This window comes from Phalaenopsis equestris, unplaced genomic scaffold, assembly GCF_001263595.1.
Source record: "Phalaenopsis equestris unplaced genomic scaffold, ASM126359v1 Scaffold000340, whole genome shotgun sequence".
Lineage (NCBI taxonomy): Eukaryota > Viridiplantae > Streptophyta > Magnoliopsida > Asparagales > Orchidaceae > Phalaenopsis > Phalaenopsis equestris.
In genome coordinates this window covers 311,324-331,488 of record NW_018164782.1, presented here as the reverse complement: position 1 = coordinate 331,488, position 20,165 = coordinate 311,324, and the positions used below count along the sequence as shown (strand labels likewise).

Here is a 20,165-nt window from a genome sequence, read left to right as displayed (position 1 = left end):
AATACATAAGTAATACCAACATGAATAAATTATTAATATAAGAGGTAGGATATCTAGTTCCTACTAATTAAAGATGAACAAACATTTCAAATCCTAAGCAAATATAATTTAGAATAGTCTCGCCAAGACCCTCCACTAAAATATAATCATTTTACAAAGAATCCAATGTATTTACACCCATTTCGAGTACATAATACGCTTGATCTCACTCTTCAACTCTCGTCTCATTTAGGAGAACACTCTCTCATGCTCACAACACTCTCACGAACTCTTACACTAAAGTTCTCTGACCATTCCTTAAGTTCTCCGATGACACTCTTCACTCATTCCCTGGTTTTATCTCGTGATATCTCTGACTTCTCCCTCAGCGCCATACTTTGAATGATAACAACTCTACTTAAATATCTTCTTCATGCCATGAAACTGCAAAAATTGCCAGAACACGTCACCGGGTGTTTAGGCGCTTGGGCTGGTGCTAGAACACTCATTAGGTTTTTCTCCTTTGGCGTCTTGATGTGCATTGGTCACTGCTTGAACGGAGCGCCTAAGACCAGCTTGGGCACAAACTTTCCCACCATTTTGTATTATGGACGCATGGAGGTCTTATCTGATGCTTGACTCGGGCACTTGGGTGATTAAAATGGGGTGCATGGGCGTTAGAAACGAGACACCAAATTTCTTCCAACTTTATTCTCTTGTAGTGCGAGGAAGGTATTGGGCACCAATGCACTATAATTGGGTGTCGGGACACCATTCATGCTGATTTCTAGCGCTCAGCCACATCGGAATGAAATTGGGGCGCCTGATGGGCATGTAGCTCCTATGCTCCATTCTTGCTAAATTATGATTTCAAACCTGCAAATACATATAAAATAAAATGAAAAATAACGTATACGATACAAATAATGGTTGAATCAAAATAGACTTTTCTTTTATAACTAATACGACTTAACACGTCCATCCCTTATTAATGATTATAATAAATTGATGAAGTTGATAATAAAATATACAAAATAGTATTTAATTATTAATATTCGAGCAACAAATGAATTGAAGAATTGAACACTTAATAGTTATTTTTTCATTTGTTTGTCGCCATTCGTATTTATTTCTTTTTTATCGTGTTATTTATTTATTCAATCATCAAAACATGCATTAATTTACACGGAGTCTTATGTTTTTAACAATTTACACGGTTGCTAATTTTATTCATATTTCATATTTTATCAAAAATATATTAAAATGTAGCGTAACTATATCTCCTATACATATAACAACTCCATAATAATTCACTAAAACTAAGAAAAAAAATCATAATTATTAATAAGAAATCACAAAGATTTTTTAATGTTATATTTTAATGGGATTGTAGAATTAATCAATATTTTTATCATTTATTTATTGATAGATTTACATACATATCACTCATTCTTATGTATTTATCGATCTAACATCTAAATTTTATTTTTTTCATATATGCAAATTTAATTATGCTTGAAAAAGAATATACTCCATTTTTTAGGAATCAAAATTGTGATATTTTTATATATATAAGAGATTTGAGTGGCATAATAAATAAAATAAAATATAGGTGGTAGACATTTCAATACATAAGAATTAGGTGATATGCAAGAAAATGCCCCTTATTTATTTTTTCTTAAGTCACACATATGTTAGAACCAAATCCCCATAGGATGCAAAAGAGTCGAGTGGATCGGCTTGAGCTTAATTAATTTTATTAAGATCTAGCTCGAGTCAACGAGTTCTAACAGACTCACGAGCTAGTTTTTTATTTATAAAAAAGAAAAAAATTTATATTAATTTAAAATAGTGGTATAATAAAATAACATGAATAATTTTGAGAGAAATAATAAAAAATTATTTAATATAAAATATTAACTATTATTTTTAATACTTTAAAAAAAATATTTAAATTAATATATTAAATTTATTATAAAATATTAACTATTATTTTTAATACTTTAAAAATATTTAAATTAATATATTAAATTTATATTATATTATATTTTTTATGATTAGTTTGAAGCTGTCTTGTTAGCTCATTGAGCCGAACTTGAACCCGGCCAGGAGTCGGCTTGACTCACACCCCTAATCCTCCGTGGAAGAGATCCACGTGAAGAGCTATAAGTATATGCTCTGGCCGAAACTAGGGTTTGATTATCCGTCTCCAAATCCAGAGAAGCATACGCCATGTCCACGGAGAGGAAGCGCAAGGTCAGCCTCTTCGACGTCGTGGACGAAGCAGCGGTCTCGGCGAAGATGTCTCGGATTAACGGCTCGTTAGCTGGTGGCGCTGCGGCAGCGCTTCTGCCGGCGACGATAAACCGATGGACCGGACGGACATACTCACAAAGGTTCTTCGATATCCTCGAAAAGAGGAAGACACTTCCCGTGTGGCAGCAGAAAGATGAGTTCCTTCAAGTTCTCCGTGACAACCAGACCCTTATTCTTGTCGGGGAAACTGGGAGTGGCAAGACCACCCAGGTTTGTCTCAGTTGAACTTTTTGTATTATTTTTTAAAACGTTTACATCATCTTCTTTAGTTATTGCGGTTTTGTGGAATTTCTTTCTTGTTTTATATTCAATTCTGGTGATGGATTTGTTAATAAAAGTCCGTTGTAATGGAAGAACAAAGATGCAATCGAGGGAGTTTGAAAATTGCTATGCGTATATGGTTCTAGAATACCAATTGTTGAAGTCGTGGTAATGGAGGATATGATAAAGTTTGTTGAAAATTTAAACGGATAACTGAAGAAGCATCTTTAATGATGGAAATTGAATTAGTTATCAATCTCTATGATGGAATGATTTGTAGGTAGATAATTGATTGATGTGTCCAAAACCCAAGTGATCAAGCAACCAAGTGCTCATAAAATAATTCAAGGTTTTGATGTAAGAGTTATAGGGAATTGGGGACAAACTCACTGATGCTCCATTCCCTTCTGTCTGCTATAATTCTCTCCGGTAGTACTGAGTTGTCTTCCAAACAATAAATTCACTGTTTTGGACAATTATTAGCCTAACGAGGTATTCCAAAGTGAAGGCTGGTTGATTGACTATTTTTCCTACTTTTATTGGCTTTTGATATTAACCACAAACCAAGAGGAAGAAAAGCGGGAGCGAGGGAGGGAATATCTTTTTATTTTCATGATATAGAGAACCAATTTCCTTAGATTTTAGTTGACATAATCTTACATTCAAGAGTGGCTTATTTACTGGCTTAAAATCTATGAATAGATGAGAATGAAATATTTAAATGACATTACATGCAAAAAAAATATTTTGAGAACCGGGGGAGAGGTGGAAGAGGAAGGTTTTCTTTAGGAGTTTGACATCGTGCCATGATCGAAAACTAACTGTGAAAGTCTTTTCTTGTGGCTGTTTTCGGAGGACATGAAATGATTGAAAACTAACTGTGAAAGTCTTCTCTTGTGGCTGTTTTCGGAGGACATGCCATTCCTATTGGTAGGATGTCTCAACCACAACAATTATGACGTGTTTGTGACAATAAGAAATAGTTGTAGGAACCCAACAAATGGGACAATGATTTTTTCAATTAATGCTATGAATTTTTAATCTTACTCAAGTGCTTGATCTAATTCTCATTTGAACTCAAATCAAATCACATCTAAGGCTGCTATGTAGTATCAAGATGTTCAGTTAACTATAAATTTACATAAATTGGAACTCAGATTATCTTGAATTTGACTTTTGAAGGTCTCATTCAAAGTCCATCGCGATTTGTGTATGGCCGTGGTTTTTTTTAGTGACATCAAAACTAATGGCAATAAATTGATATTGGATTCAACGACTCCTTCGTTGTGTTTTTGGCTCATTTTAAATCTTTTATAATCTATAAATACCTCCATAAGCAAATCAACTCCTCAAATTCTAGATAATCTAAGTTTATCCTAGGTTTTGATAAGTTCCTTATTGCATTTTATTCCTTACGGCTTTCTTGTCTTCAAATCCCATTCCATGCCCCTTCAAATTCTCAAATTCATTTATCCTAGGTTTTGATAGGTTTTGATAAGTTCCTTATGTACAGCAAGCAAGCGTCTACTTAGATTCTTTCATTTTCGTTCTTAGATTTTGATAATATGTTTTTTCTGCTTGACTAAATAACTGGCATTATTGCTCCTAGTGTCGCATTCTTTTGTTTGATTTTGGCTGTTTGTAACTTTTGCTAGAGTGCTCTAGCTTTAGTGCTGTTATAAAATTGAATTGTTAACGAGTTGTTCTTCAAATTGAGATAAGTCTTACAGGATGACATTGAGCCTGAGAAAAAAATCAAGTGTAAGAGTTGACATTGAGCAAGAAAATTTTAGTTTTGCCTCTCTAGGTAGAGAGATGTGATAGTTTTTTAAAATACTTTTGATTCTACTGTCTTCAAAGGTAATTAATGGAATTCTTAAATGGGGGATTGGAGAGTGTACCTAGGTTTGAGGAGAAGTGGAGCCACATAAAATTCGTGCCCTTTTGTAGGCCTCTTTCATGATTTAACTTGTTGTTCTTACTTTATGTACAAAATACTTTCAAGGGATTGGAGAGTACACCCTTGGTTCTGATTTCATTTCTTGTGCTTCTAAGATTTTATCAATAGATATGTAAGAGTTATATATAGAAATTTTATTCTATAGTGATTCAATTGTATTACCTTGATCACAAAAATGAGTATTGTGATTATTTAAACTTTGGTTTATCCTAAAGAAATTGTTTAAAGGGTAAAGAAATATCCATTATGATAACATAAATTGTCATACGCAGCTTTAGAGGTTAAAACACGCCCTATATTATTGACTTAGTTATATTATGTTGAGTAGTCGTTGTTATAGTGAAACCTTTGAGGATATTGCTTTATGATTTTGAACAAAGTATATAGTGCACACAATATCATAAATGAATTATTGGACAATCAATTACAAGAAAACATGAGGCTTCATAAACTGCAATTAAAATAAATTATAAATTTGTGACTTCGAATTCCAAAAGTATTTACTATGTTATCTTGTTGTCCTATTCTAATTCTTTTTTGTTTGTTTCCTTTCATAGGTTGCATTTTCTGGGCTGCCATGCTTTTGACAACATAGTTTGATAAGCTTACAGATTAAAGTTGAGAAGAGAATGCTTTTTTTTTTCTTGGAAACATTGCAGTATCCGTGACTTTTATAAATTATCAAACTCATACATTGTAATTGATGTAATTGCATCTGATTTTCCTTTAAATATCCATGCTATTCTTTTATTTTTTTAATTGTATCCACTTTCAAAACATTTTTCCATCTTCGCTTCTAATCTTTACTCTAGATGTCATATAATCATTTATATCTACATTATTGTGTGTAATAGATACACTTAAAACTATCACATCTCGGTGCTAATTTATCTTTTTAAATATTGACATTTAATAATAATGGCTCATTAAAATTTCATGACATTTATTTTATATTTTCTCACTTAATGTTAAGTTTTTTTTCCTAATTTCTTGATTATTTGAACTTTTCACTTATTTTAGTTGAGATGCCATCTTTTAGAAAGATAATTGATTAAAGCATAGACCAATATATCCCATTTTTTGTTTATCGTTGTGAGCATCTTCGTGATCAGTACAATTAACCATGATCCTTGGTATTATTTTGATTCGTATCTTTTTGGCTGTTTATTAACTAATTTTAATATTTTATTATTTATTCACTGTAAACATGACTTAAATAATTTTAACATAAATTTGACATATTTTTCTTTTTAGTAATGCATTCCAAATGTTTTCAATATTTTCCACTAAAATTGTAATTGCTAGTTGAATGCCCGGATAAGAATGGTTTATGGATGATTTTTTGTTGACAGACATTTTATAAAAGTTATGCTATAATTATAAATGATTCTTGATTTGAACTTCGTGTAATCCTACTGTTGATGATGCGTTTGAACTGAAGCAAAAATTGCGGTTTTCTTATCTATTCAGCTTTTCGAGGCAGTGGTTAAACTTTCCCATGCTGATCGTAATTATTTAATTATTGGGGCGTTTACATGCACAGCACACAATTGTTATGTATTTACATTTGTGAATTCTCCTTAATTATTTTGCTTTGATTAAATTGATTACTTTTTTGACATTCAGACAAATGAACTTTATATTGAGGTAACATATTTATTTTTATGTTTTTATGTATTTTTGCATACAAGGCATGCGCTGTCCAACTTATTCAACATTGCTTGTTTCTCAAGCTCGATTATAGCCACATCTAATTTTTATAATTACGCTTAATAATTTAGAAGTATGGTGATTTTTTTTTTTAATTCTTATGTTGCTATGTTAATTTTGTAACTCTGGATCTAATGGAGCATGCTTTTATGTATGTTGTATTCTTTTCAAGTGGTTTTCATCATTGTTGAGACAATTTAGTGCTAGCATATTTTCAAGGGCATTTACATATATACTGCACAATTCTCATCTATTTACATATCTAACCATTAAAATTTAATATTTACATTCCTAACATTCAAATCTTTAATACCACATAAAAAATACCACTTTATTTACTTTTTGAAATTCAAATGCTCTTTTTATACACACATTTATAACACCAAGTTGTTATAAATTTAAATATTAAACATTAGGTGTCATATATGTAAATCCATAAGAATTGTTAAGTAAATATGTACATATTTCTATTTTCAGATTGGTACATATGATAAGTTTGATAGTTGTCTTTGTTTCTTAATAGCTATTTGTGTAGAGAAACTGTGCAGTCTTTACAACCATCTAGCTTAGATCAGGGTACTGATAGATTCTGCTATGATTGAGCAGATCCCTCAATTTGTTTTGGAAGCGGAATTCTTAGGAAAACGTCCGATGGTCGCTTGTACGCAACCTCGCAGAGTGGCCGCAATGTCTGTTTCTCGTCGGGTTGCTGAGGAGATGGATGTAACAATCGGAGAAGAGGTTGGTTATAGTATTCGATTCGAAGATTGCAGCAGCCCTAAAACTATTTTGAAGTAAGTTTTTTCAAATCCCTTGGCCTTTTTACCACTTTTTTGAATTCCTTTTTTCAAGTGATTAATAAATTACATTATTTTGTTTATCTTAAATCAGGTACCTAACTGATGGTATGCTTTTAAGAGAAGCAATGGCCGACCCTCTTTTGGAGAGGTATAAGGTGATTATCCTTGATGAGGCTCATGAGAGAACCTTGGCAACTGATGTTCTTTTCGGTCTTCTTAAAGAGGTTCTAAGAAATAGGCCCGATCTAAAATTAGTCGTCATGAGCGCGACTCTTGAAGCTGAGAAATTTCAAGGATATTTTAATGGAGCTCCGTTAATGAAGGTACCTGGAAGGCTCCATCCTGTAGAGATATTTTATACTCAAGATCCTGAGAGAGATTATTTGGAAGCCGCAATCAGGACTGTAGTACAGATTCACATGTGCGAACCCCCTGGCGACATTCTCGTCTTCCTCACCGGAGAGGAGGAGATTGAGGATGCCTGTCGGAAAATTACAAAGGAAGTCAATAATTTGGGTGATCAAGTTGGTCCTATTAAAGCAGTCCCTCTCTATTCCACTTTGCCTCCGGCAATGCAACAAAAGATATTCGAGCCCGCTCCCGCTCCTCTAAAGGATGATGGTCCGCCCGGACGGAAGATCGTTGTATCGACTAACATTGCAGAGACTTCTCTAACTATAGACGGCATAGTTTACGTTATAGATCCCGGTTTCTCAAAACAAAAGGTTTATAACCCGCGAATTCGTGTCGAGTCATTGTTAGTTTCTCCTATTTCAAAAGCGAGCGCTCATCAGAGATCAGGGCGTGCCGGCAGAACTCAACCTGGGAAATGCTTTAGACTCTACACTGAAAAAAGTTTTAGCAACGATCTACAGCCGCAGACCTATCCTGAAATTCTCAGATCGAATCTGGCGAACACTGTTCTAACATTGAAGAAACTTGGCATCGATGATCTCGTTCATTTTGATTTTATGGATCCGCCTGCACCGGAGACTCTGATGCGTGCCTTGGAAGTTTTGAACTACTTGGGTGCTTTGGATGACGATGGAAACTTAACGAAGTTGGGTGAAATCATGAGCGAATTTCCGTTGGATCCGCAGATGTCGAAGATGCTTGTTGTTAGCCCAGAGTTTAATTGTTCTAATGAAATTCTATCTGTTTCGGCAATGCTATCTGGTATGTGCCACCTTTTATATTCTAATTTTTTGTTCTTTTGGTAGTCCTCAATGATTTGTAGGCTTTTAAGTATATTGATGCAATTTATGAATAGTTTGGTGTTTGCCAGCATATGGTTTTCTTTTGTTTGTTTTTTTGACATAATTTTTTATGCTTGAACAAAAAATTTTAAATAAAAGTTTGAATGCTGATACTCTTGTTCATTTTAGGCTTCGATCGTGCTTGATTATTTGACAAATAGTTTTTTAAAAACTCAGTGAAGTACTCATTTAAGGATGGCTTCTTTTCCTATTTGTTGAAATAATTGATGTTATTTGATCATTTTTTAATATTTTATATAGTTTAAAAATTATGCATGTTATTTTATGTAAGAGTAAGATGAAGATTAACAAATTTCTTATAAATTTTTAAGCTTTTCATGCAACTTTAATTCTACCTGGTGGATATTTCAATTTTGATTGAAATCTATTAATCTATTTATATCTAGCATCATGGTTATAGGTTTAACTACTAGCAACAATTATGTAATTAGTTACATTTGATTAAAGTTTGATTATGTTCGAACTTGCTAAGAAAATTAACCACGAGCAAGAATTTAAAATTTGGTTAATATTTATGCTCGACTCGATCTCAATAATGAAATAAATGAACGAGACACTTGATTGGGTTCAATTACAGCACTATAATGATGAGAAAGAATTTAGTTCATCTAATGCGATGGGAATTTATTTGGTGCCATGTCGGTACAAATTAGAATCTTCAAATGACATTAATTTACTTAGATTTTTGTTGCATATTACCAGCACTTCCCCTCCATGCTTTCCTCCAACATATCGACCTTTTGTCTATTTCAGCGGGCAAAGAAGTTATATAATTGGGAAGTTTACATACATACCACACAATTCTTATGTATTTTCATATCCAACACCCAGAGTTTGATATTTACACATATAGCACCTTGGTGTCATAAACTAATGCATGAAGATGTGTATTTCACTTTTAAAAAGATAGTGATAAGTGTATTTTTGATGTGATGTTAAAGATTTGAGTGGTATGCATGTATATATATGAATGTTTAGGTGTCGGATATGTAAATACATAAGAATTGTGTGGTATGTTCCTAAATGTCCCTAAATGACTGTTGGTCGATATACCCATAGGGTTTTTCGGAGTATGTGCTGATGAATAGAGTTGCAGTTTCTCAGTTATTTTCTTATGAAGCAGTGTTGGTCTCGCCTGTATGCATCTGCTGACCTCTACTATGGGCCTCTGCTCTGTGATAACAATTCTTTATATAGTACCCAATTGCTTTGTGCGGCCTAGGGAAGCTCAAAAAGCTGCTGATGAAGCAAAAGCTCGGTTTGGCCACATCGACGGAGATCACCTTACTCTTCTAAACGTTTATCACGCCTACAAGCAAAACAGTTGAGTTAATCATCTCCCATTATGTTGTTTTCTTTTTTTTGCCTGCCGAGCTAGTTTTATTTCTTGGAAATTTACTTACATATCACTCAATTCTTAGGTATTTACATGTCTTCCACTTGAACTTTAAATTTTACATATATGCCACTAAAATATTTGACATCACATAAAAATATCACAATTTTAAGGAAGGTGGCATGTATGTAAAAATTGAAGTTCAGGTGTTAGATATATAAATACAAAAGAATCGAGTGGTATATATGATATTCTTCCCTTTTTTGGGAATTTATGTAGCACACTATTTTTATTTATTTACATATCTGACAGCTAAATTTTTATATTTACATACATAACACTTTGGTGTTTTAAACCTATTCTTGAAAATGTGGATTTCACTTTTAAAAGGTGGCTATAGTGCTATTTTTTATGTGATATTAAAGATTTGAGTGCAATTTGTGTAAATATGAAAGTTTAGGTGTGAGATATATAAATACATAAGAATTGTGTGCTATGTAAATGCACCAAATTAGATTTATTTATTTGAACAGTTACTTACCGTTGAGTACTTTGTATTTACTTGTACTATAATTTTTACATATATGACATCTTACCAATGCATGAAAAGATGTATTTTACATTTTAAAAGTTAAGATGGTGTTATGTTTTATGTGATGTGAAAGATTTGGGGTGGTATAAATGTAAAAATTAAAGTTTAGGTGTTAGATGTGTATATTCATAAGAATCGAGTGATTGGTATGTAAAGGCCCCTTTTGGGAAATGTACATACGTACTGCACAATTCTTATGTCTTTACGTTTCAAACATCTAGAGTTTGATATTACATTTATAACACATTGGTATTATTCCTTTGCATGAAAAGCTGTATTTTACTTCTGAAAAGTTGGTAAGTGGTTTTTTTGATATGGTGTTAAAGATTTGAGTGTTATATATGTACATATCATATTTACATTTATAGCACATTGGTATTATAAACATATGCATGAAAAGCTGTATTCTACTTCTAAAAATTTAGTAAGTGGTATTGTTCATGCGATGTTAAAGGTTTGAGTGTTATGCATGTAAATAACATATTTAAGTGTTTGATATGTAAATATATAAGAATTCTGTGGTATGTATGCAAATTTTCTCTTTTGTTATATTTTTTATTTTTTTTAGCTTTTTCTAACCAAGCGACTGCATTTATTGCAGATGAAGATCCTTCTTGGTGTTTTGATAACTTTATAAACCAAAGGGCTCTGAAGGCTGCGGACAATGTGAGGCAGCAACTAGTGCGTATTATGGCGAGATTCAACCTCAAGCTTTGCAGCACGGATTTCAACAGCCGTGATTATTATGTAAGCATAAGAAAAGCATTGCTTTCAGGATACTTTATGCAGGTAGCTCATCTGGAAAGAACTGGGCATTACTTGACAGTGAAGGATAATCAGGTATATTGTTTTTTTTGGGGCATTTACATGCATAATAATTCCTATGTATTTATGTATCTAACACCTAAATTTTGTCTTTTACATTTATGGCACCCAAATCTTCCATATATCTTAAAAATAACACCAAGAATACAGATATTTGTGCATAGGTAAGGTGGTATGCATGTAAAAATTGAAATTTAAGTGCTACATATGTGAATGCTAGCAATTGAGTGGTATGTATGCAAACATTCCTATATTGTTTTAAGTACCAGCTCTCATTAATGAACTTCTATTTCTTGATCATATTGCCATGATTTTTTTTTGGTTTCATTGCAGGTTGTTCATCTTCATCCTTCAAACTGCTTGGATCACAAGCCTGAATGGGTAATCTACAATGAATACGTTTTAACCAGCAGGAACTTTATTCGCACAGTCACAGATATTCGTGGCGAGTGGTATGAAATAGCTTGTTGATTTAATGATTTTTTCTTTAATTGTGCGAATGATGTTGGTTGAATCACAACAAATATTAACCATATAATATAAATGGTGAGGTTCCAATTTCAACAAGTTTGCAATAAAAGAAAAGTTAGATTTATCCTTTACCATTTAATTCTATGATTAATATTTTTACAAATTTTTATAGATCATGGTAATTCTGACATCTGGCATATTTTCATTTTGCAATTGCTTTCTCAGTGCTTTTCGAACATCTCTTTACAACCGGATCTGCTAGTGTGTGGTAGTTGTAAAAATGTTGTTTTTTTATTCTTTCAAAAGAGTAAATATTTGTAATACTCATGACAGATTTAAAAAAAAAAGAACTTTTTCTTCAATAGCCTAACAATGCCTTTTACAAAGAGCTCGACAACCTAAATATGGACAAGTTGTAAATATGAGTGTTGATTATTTGGCATAGAGATACAAAATTTTGTAATTTCAAGTTCTTTATAATGCTCCCTTGAATTTCTATATCTTCTTTTTCAAGAACGGCAAGTTTATAGATTTTTTCGAGGATGATTTGCATACTTAGCACTCAAGTCTTATGTATTTAAATATCTAATACGTAAACTTTACATATATACTACTTACCCATACATGAAAGGTGTATTTCACTTTTTAAAAGTCAATATATTGGTTTTTTTTATGTGATATGAAACATTCGGGCGGGGCAAGTGTGAAAAGTAAACTTTACATGTTAGATATGCAAAAACGTAGGAATTGGGTGGTATGCATGTAAATGCCCCCTTATGTAACTTCTAATGAATTACTTGGTAGCTATGCTCATATTTTATCTCATAAATGGAACCCAAATACTTCAATTTAATATTTTGGTATCATTTTTATATTTTTATTAGCTTAATGAGTTGGAAAATTTATTTATGAATCCCTATATTTTCTTATATGCTACTAATTTTGGTATCATATTCAGGTTAATAGACATAGCTCCACACTACTACGACCTCAGCAACTTCCCCTCATGTGAGGCAAAGCGAGTACTGGAGAGGCTGTACAATAAGCGTGAGAAAGACAAACAAGACAGTAAGAACAGGAAATAAGTAAAGCTCATATATACATTCTCTGCTCTACTAAAGAGCTATATAAACTTTTAGTAGAACAAGAGATCTACATAACTTTGTGTTGCATGAAATTATGGCATTTGTATTCTGCTCTATCTTTGAAATTCTATCTAATTTATGCTATAGATCTAGATACTGCTTGTTTAAAGAACAAATTAAGGTTTACATTTACATTTTCTGCTTGCATTATTTTACCGTTTTCGTATGACGCTGTTGAGACTGACTGAGTCTGTAAATTATATTTAATACCAGGACTGTTTTAAAAAAGTGTGTTAAGCAATTATCCAATCATAATGATTGTTCTTCCCGTCTGTTTTAAACACCATTTATCTTCTTTAATTTTGTTGTTTTTATAACTCACACACACACACACACACACACACACACGCACACACACACATATATAGCTTGTGTGAAGCTGAGCTGTTTTATTTGTCATACATTTTAGTATATGATATGACGTGCTTATTTATTGGCTTGATTATCATACCAGGCTTCAATCCTTAGAATAATTTTTAGAAGCATACTCATACCTACCATCCAATTTCTATGTATTTACATGTCAACATCTAAACTTTACTTTTTATATTTATGCAATTCAAATAAAAAATACTATTATTTTTTTTTTGAAAGTGAATTACAACATTTCTTGTATAGGTAAGGTGACATATTAGATGTGGAAATTTATTGGAATTGAGTGGTTTGTATGCAAATCTTCCAAATTTTTAGAAAGAAAATACTGCCTATTCATTTTGACAAATAGAGTATGGTGAGGGGTTCATATTTAGATGGTTCTTTCAAGCTGAGTTCGACAACGGCAGCCAACACATAGATAAGTAATCCCATCAGCAGACTTTAAGGTAATTGGCCTCGTCTTATATTGTTGTTTACTAAAATGAGGTGACCATTGGGGCAACTAATACTTGAGATAGCTCTGTTGGGGACATTTAAATGCATGGCACACAATTCATATGTATTTACAATCGTCACACACATGGTACTCAAATCTTTATTATCACATCAAATATAGCACTATTACCCACCCTTTTTTTAAAGTTAAATACACATTTTCATGCGTAGGTTTAAAGTATCAAAGTGTTGTGTATGTAAATAAGAGGAAGTTTAGGTGTGAGATGTGTAAATGCATAATAATTGTGCGCTATGTATGTTAATCACCCATATTTAAAATTAGCGAAGTTAACAGAACAATCATTCTTTGCACAATGTGACAAGTACTGCTTCTGCAGTTTAATCCCTTTGATTTACCTGTTTTGATCATCTATTGATGGATCTCTATTCATGCCTCCATTAGCTTGTCTTTGATAACTAATACTTTTGCAAAGAAAGGATGATGTTATAGTTGCTCATCTTAATAATTGTGCGCTATGCATGTTGTGATCATCTAGTTCAAGAGCTTTTCCGATTCATGGTTGAAAGCTTATTCCTCTATTCCGTCTCTTCCCATTATTCTTCTTTTATTGTGGGATGCTTCAATTGTGCAATTACTATATAATGCTTGAAGGTGGTAAATAGTATGTTTGAATTTATTAGATTGATGGTTGTAAAAATCATAATGTAGATTTTAGGTGGAGGGTGATAATGTATTAAATATATATGAGTTAGGTAGGGGTTAGTATAATATAGATAAAAATAATTTGATTTTCTTATCCTAGCAATCTCCTATTTTGTGATGACTATCTTTTAAAAATTTTAATTAACTTAACTATAAAAACAATGAAATGAATTACCTGCTTAAGATGGCCACTACAGGTGTCAATCGAGGAAATCTGAGAGATTTAATACGAGGATTTCCTCCATTTCGAACCGAGACTAACTTGAGAGAGAGAGACAAAGGATTGAGATCGAGAGAGAGAGCATAACAAACAACGACACAAAGGAGAGCCAAATTGAGAGACGAAAAGGGGGAACAATAAGAAGCGAGGAAGAAGCTTGTGTCCTAATCAAAGAAGAAAAATGAGTAGACAAGCAACTCTGTTGATTGTCGTGAGCCGCGCACAAGGAATGGAAAGATTTGAGCGGTCGAGCAACTCCTTTTCATTCTAGTGTCACTTTCGACGCTCAAGAGAAGCTCGAGCTCCTCATTCTCCTAGTCTAACGAGTGGTGCAAGCAAGGCTTTTCTGTGTAGATGCATTTAATTGCGAGCATCTGCGAACAAGAAAGGGGGAAGTCAAGCGGCATCTTCCGTAGTGTCTCATATGTGTGTGGCATTTTTCAGCAGTCGAGTAAAGCTCAGACCGAGCCCTTACATGCTCAATTTGCAAAAATAAGGCAAGCCAATGAAGATTTTGGGTAAGTTTGCAACTTTAGGTGAGCTTCGCGATTCAAAATTTAAAGTTATTGTAATTTTGATTTTTGTTAAAAGTTTGGTGAAGTTTTAGGATCCATAAGACTGAAATCTTACATGTTTTATTAAATTTGTTTATGGTTGAGAGGAGATAAAATCATGAAAGAGAATTTTGAGGTATAAAGTTCAATTTCAAAAGTTAATATCCAATTTCTTAGTAGTAAAATAATTTCTTAAAACCCTAGGTTTAAATTATCCATTATAACACACTTAACTTTAATCCACTAAAAACACTAAAAGAAACGTGAGGGAAGTTTCTAATCAAAAAGCTGAAAAGTGATTAACTAACTAATGATAAATTAACCCATGTATTAATACCAATGAATGACATAACTTCAGATCAAACGTCATAGGTTAAAATATTTAATTGGATACTTTAAATGTAGCCAATTAAGTAGATAAATTACAAATGAATTTGTCTAATTAATAATAATAATAATAATAATATAGTGAGGTTAGAACTAATATGAAAGAAGGATTAAGAGAATGAAGTGAAGCTAATCACAATTAGATTGTTATTGTAGGCGAGCCAAATGACTAGTTTCATCTAATGAAAATGCAATAGACTGCATTGAACAGATTGGTAAATATATTTTTATTTTGCAATATTTCTTTTTATTTATGAAAGCAATATCAATTGTTTTTAGCATTTCTTTTAGAAAGAAAAATTTTATTTTGTTTAATGTCAAATTAAAAAAAATGATATGTGCATGCTATGTTGAGTCACCCTCAGATGATACTAGTAGATGATATAATATACTCGTGCACGTAAAATGTAATTGAAAATAGAAGGGGAAATGATTGCTTACTTTTTTGGTTTGCTTTAAAAAGATTAAATGTATACTCTTAGCATACTTTTAGATGTTGACTTTCACTCACAAATATTGCAATTAAAATGAATAAAAGTAGCTGAAAATTGATTTCTTTACCATTTTTTTTCGCCGCTCGTGATTTTTTTTTTTTTTGCGTATCGTGTTTTTATCGAATATTTTAAAATGTGAATTATTATAATTTTGAAATATTTTACACATTGAGTAATCGAATATTTTAAAATGTGAATTATTATAATTTTGTACATTTAACTCGCACCTTCAACTGCTAATATTTTTAGAAAAACCTATTACAAAATATATGAATCCTAGAGAGTATGCGTACAAACGTCAATGAACTCAGACTGATAGGTATAGTTTTAATTTCTATTTGTTGTAATAGTTTAAAATTTATATGAATTGTTTGTAAATTAAAGTTTTGAGAAATGAAATAATTCTTTATTATTTTGGATTAGATTTAATTATGTGTCTTCTTTGTCTGGTCGTCCTTTTCAGCCTTAGTAATTCCAAGCTCATGAGCTAGGTCATGTCAAGAGTTAGAGTCCAACCCAAGCATAGCGCTAGTAGGAACATAATCATAAAATAGCCTTTAGGAGAATCATTAATTATCATTAAGAGAGTGAGATTACATTTCTAATAATCGTGGTAATGATTATATAATTTTGGTATCTCAAGGCAATGAATGTAAATGCGAGGGAAGATGTGAACATTAGGGTGGCGAGATTTGCTGAAAGGCGACATCTTGTGTCTCCCACACATACCAAGCCCTTACACTAGGGGTGTAATGAGTCAAGCCAACTCGTGAGCCGGCTTGAGCGTGGGTTGTGAACTGAGCTCAATGAGCTAACTCTGACTCAAGCTAGCTCTGACTCGAGCCTTTAGCTCGTGAGCCGACTCATTTATGAATATTGATATAAAATATAATCAAAATATTTAAAATTTTAATAAATTGTCTTTAAGGTATTAAAAATATTTAAAAAATAATATTTACTATTGTATATACGGTGTTTTCTTATTATTTATCTCTTAATTACCATTCTAATTGACATCTCATTATAAATATAGCTTCGATTAATATCACGAGCAGGCTCAAACTTGTAGATTTAAGCTACAGCTCAAACTCGAACTCGATAAAATTAATCAATCTCTAGCAAAGGGTGGCTCAAGCTCGACTCATTTACACCCTTACGCAATACAGTAGTGCTAGCGCCCACATGGATGCAATTGATTCAACATTCATAGACTTGTACCTGTGCTAGTGGAACAACATCGATAGAAAAAATTATGAAGTTATTCCAAGTAGTGTTTAAGAACTTAGCAATTAGGTATTTACACGTTTTCCATTCGTGAGGCAGGCGTACACCTCGAGGCCAAAATTTTTTTTGTGCGGACTCCTAACGTACCTCTACCTGCGGCGCATGATATTTCTGGGTTATTTTCATTTCAGGTTATTTCTGAAGTTATTTTTAGGTTATTTTTGGATCATTTTCAATAATCCCGAAATAACCCAGAAATAACCCACGGTCTTTATTTTTGTGTTATTTCTGGGTTTTTTTCAGGATTATTGAAAATAACTCAGAAATAACCTGAAAATAACTCAAGAATAACATGCACCACACGTAGAGGTACGTCAGATGTCCGGACAGAAAATGCTCCCGCCCCTCGAGGCAATCTTATCCGCAAGCCTCTTTGTTTGAAAATTGTGTAAGTCAAAATAATAAAATAAAAATAATACATTGGCATCATAATTTATATTTATATAATCAAAAGTTGAAGTAGCAGGCGACAGTGGCAATAGCAGGAGCAGCTGGGGGCAAGGGCAGCAGAAGCATCTGGCATCTTGGCGGTGGCGGCAACAGAGTGGCATGCAGTTATTAATAAAAATTGGTGGCAGTGGTAGCAAGCAACGTGCGATGCTGTTGAGAAGCTTTATTTGGGAGTAGGGAGCTCTTACACATGAGAGTTTGGCTTCAATTCGTATTCGAACCATCTAATATATAAGGGAAAAAGAATCTAGAGGTGAGAGGCTCATGCCTCAATAGAATTGAGACGAGGGGTGCCTAAACCAATGTCAGGCGTGCAACTCGCTTGAGCTACTCGAGGTGTACGCCTCAACATTTTTATTTGAAATTACGTTTGGGCAAGCCTCAAGGCACGTCTCATATTGCATAATTTTAACATTGGTTCCAAGTCTTTAGATCACCATGCTTTTTTTTGTGTTTGACTCGTTTATAAATCATGCTAAAAAAAAATTATTCATGTTTGGCGTCCTTGTTTATCGAACGAATCGAATATGAGCTATTTAACGAGCCGAACATGAGCTTTTTGCAAATGATGAGCTTTTTTGACAACCCTAATTAAGGATGATAGAAAGATCATTGATAGCAGCCCTTGATAGAGAAGAGTTATATTGGCCACTTTTAGCTGCTAACATTTTCATGAAAATCCGCTATATAATAGAGGTATGTGTACAAATGTCGCGGAGGTCAAATTGATAGGTATTGCATTTCAATTTTAAATTTTTAAATCAAAGTTTAATGAAATAGAATGATTCTTTTGTGTTTTGCAATATATTTAATTATGAAATAAAAATATCTAGATAGTTTCTTCCGTCTGACTGTCGTTCCCGTATTGGCAATTCCAAGCTCCGGGGCCGGATCCGTGAGATTTAGAGATAAAATTTATTTGCTTTTTTAGTGATCAATGTATGAAAATCTCTTTGTATGCAGACTCCATATCATTATTAAAGGAGATTCATCGATGTTTTGTGAAGCTACATCTTTTTAGTTCAGCATTTATTTTGTGAGCATATTGTCTTGATTTCTTCTTTTTTGATTTTGACAAGTTTTTTAACAGTTATTCGGAATCGAAGGTAGCATTCTTTGCCGGTGATTGTTAATGTGGCTAGTACATAATAGAGAAACATCTTGTGATCAGTTCAGTTCTCTTCTAGAAAGCTTTTTTTGTTAATCATCTTGTTGCTATCTTTGATGAATTGTTCGTGTTTGGCTTGCTTGCTTATCTTTTTGGCGAGTTAATAATTTGTTAGTGTTTCTTTTTTTTGGGGCTGGCATGCACTGAAAAACAGCTCCCTCAGCATGTGTGATGTCTCATTGTATGGGCAATTGCATACATATACAAGTCACTTTTTGAAACTTATGGGATTTTAGCTATTTACTGTTTTCTATTTCTCCACCTTTGATTATTGGTTTTTAAATAGCTTGAAGTGATTTGCAACTGAAATTAATTTTTCATTCAATATATTGAACAAATCCAACATCTTCTCCAATGAATTTCCAATGCATTGAGATAGTGATCAGTTCAAATCATTTATATTTTTGCCTTTCTTATTCTCGTTTCAAGAATCTTTTTTTTTTGGTTTTATATTTTTTTTTTTGGTCTTATATTTATTTATTTATTTTTTACTAGTCTTTGAAGATTGTTGATTTTCTTGATGATGGCCTCAATATCTAAAAAAATTCTTTATTAAGTGCACTGTAATGAAATATTGGGTAATGTGGAGACCCGATCCACCGAATTTAATTACCTTTTTAATTAAGCATCCCACCTACCGCTCTGATACCAGTTGTTGTGAAAAAACAACGTCGAGTCGCTCGACGGTATAATTCTTTGAAGAAATAAAATTCTCTGAAGCTCCGTGGACATACACAAATTTGCCGAACCACATAAATCTATGTCGCTCTGATGCTTTTTCTCTGTGTGCAATTTTACTCTTTCTATTTTTTACTTTATTTCCGTCGTTTTTTCACAACAGTGAAAAATAGTCGCATATTCTAGGCTTATGTAATTTTTAAAATTTTTTTTCCTTGGGTAGCTTATTTGGCATAAAGTTATTATTTTCTTAAGAGGAGAATACTTGTTGACAGGCTTTAGAATTATTTTGTGCATCTTCTATATATAAATTTTTGCTAATTCTTTCCATGATTCATCATGCGATAGTTTTATATTTTGTTTCTTGGTTTATACTTTTGAATATAATTGGTGATATTTCATGACATGCCTTCCAACCTTCTTGCACTTGTGTTCCTTGTCTGTGTGGAATATGGCATGAAACATTAATGGCTAAAATCACTTATTTATTTGGGATTTTGGATATTAGAGTGATCACCCAAAATTTGCTATTTGCAAATCAATCATATTTGTTCGTCCATTTTTCAAATTTTCACTCAAATATCAAAATTCATGGTAAAACCCGAACCCATACTTTTTCATTTTTATCAAATTCTTAATATCCCGATCGTGGAACAACGTAGGAATCAGTATTATGTAATTATCAATACATTAATTAATTTATAAATATCAATAATTTGGGTGG

General features: G+C 32.6%; 1 protein-coding gene across 3 annotated transcripts; it reads left to right on the top strand.

Annotated features, from left to right (window-relative positions):
- Window positions 1–2,149: 2,149 nt before the first annotated feature.
- On the top strand, window positions 2,150–12,866 carry LOC110025893 (probable pre-mRNA-splicing factor ATP-dependent RNA helicase DEAH2). Of its 3 annotated transcripts, XM_020726580.1 has the most exons (8): window positions 2,153–2,505; window positions 6,833–7,020; window positions 7,118–8,202; window positions 9,501–9,626; window positions 10,833–11,071; window positions 11,390–11,508; window positions 12,486–12,629; window positions 12,661–12,865. In XM_020726580.1, exons 1-7 carry the CDS (start codon window positions 2,212–2,214, stop codon window positions 12,610–12,612), a joined length of 2,178 nt encoding a protein of 725 aa, XP_020582239.1. In that variant the 5' UTR covers window positions 2,153–2,211; the 3' UTR covers window positions 12,613–12,629; window positions 12,661–12,865. The 3 variants fall into 3 exon arrangements, with proteins under 3 accessions (XP_020582240.1, XP_020582239.1, XP_020582238.1); XM_020726579.1 differs by having other exon boundaries at window positions 12,486–12,866; XM_020726581.1 differs by lacking the exons at window positions 10,833–11,071; window positions 11,390–11,508; window positions 12,486–12,629; window positions 12,661–12,865 and having other exon boundaries at window positions 2,150–2,505; window positions 9,427–9,556.
- The last annotated feature ends 7,299 nt before the right edge of the window (window positions 12,867–20,165 follow it).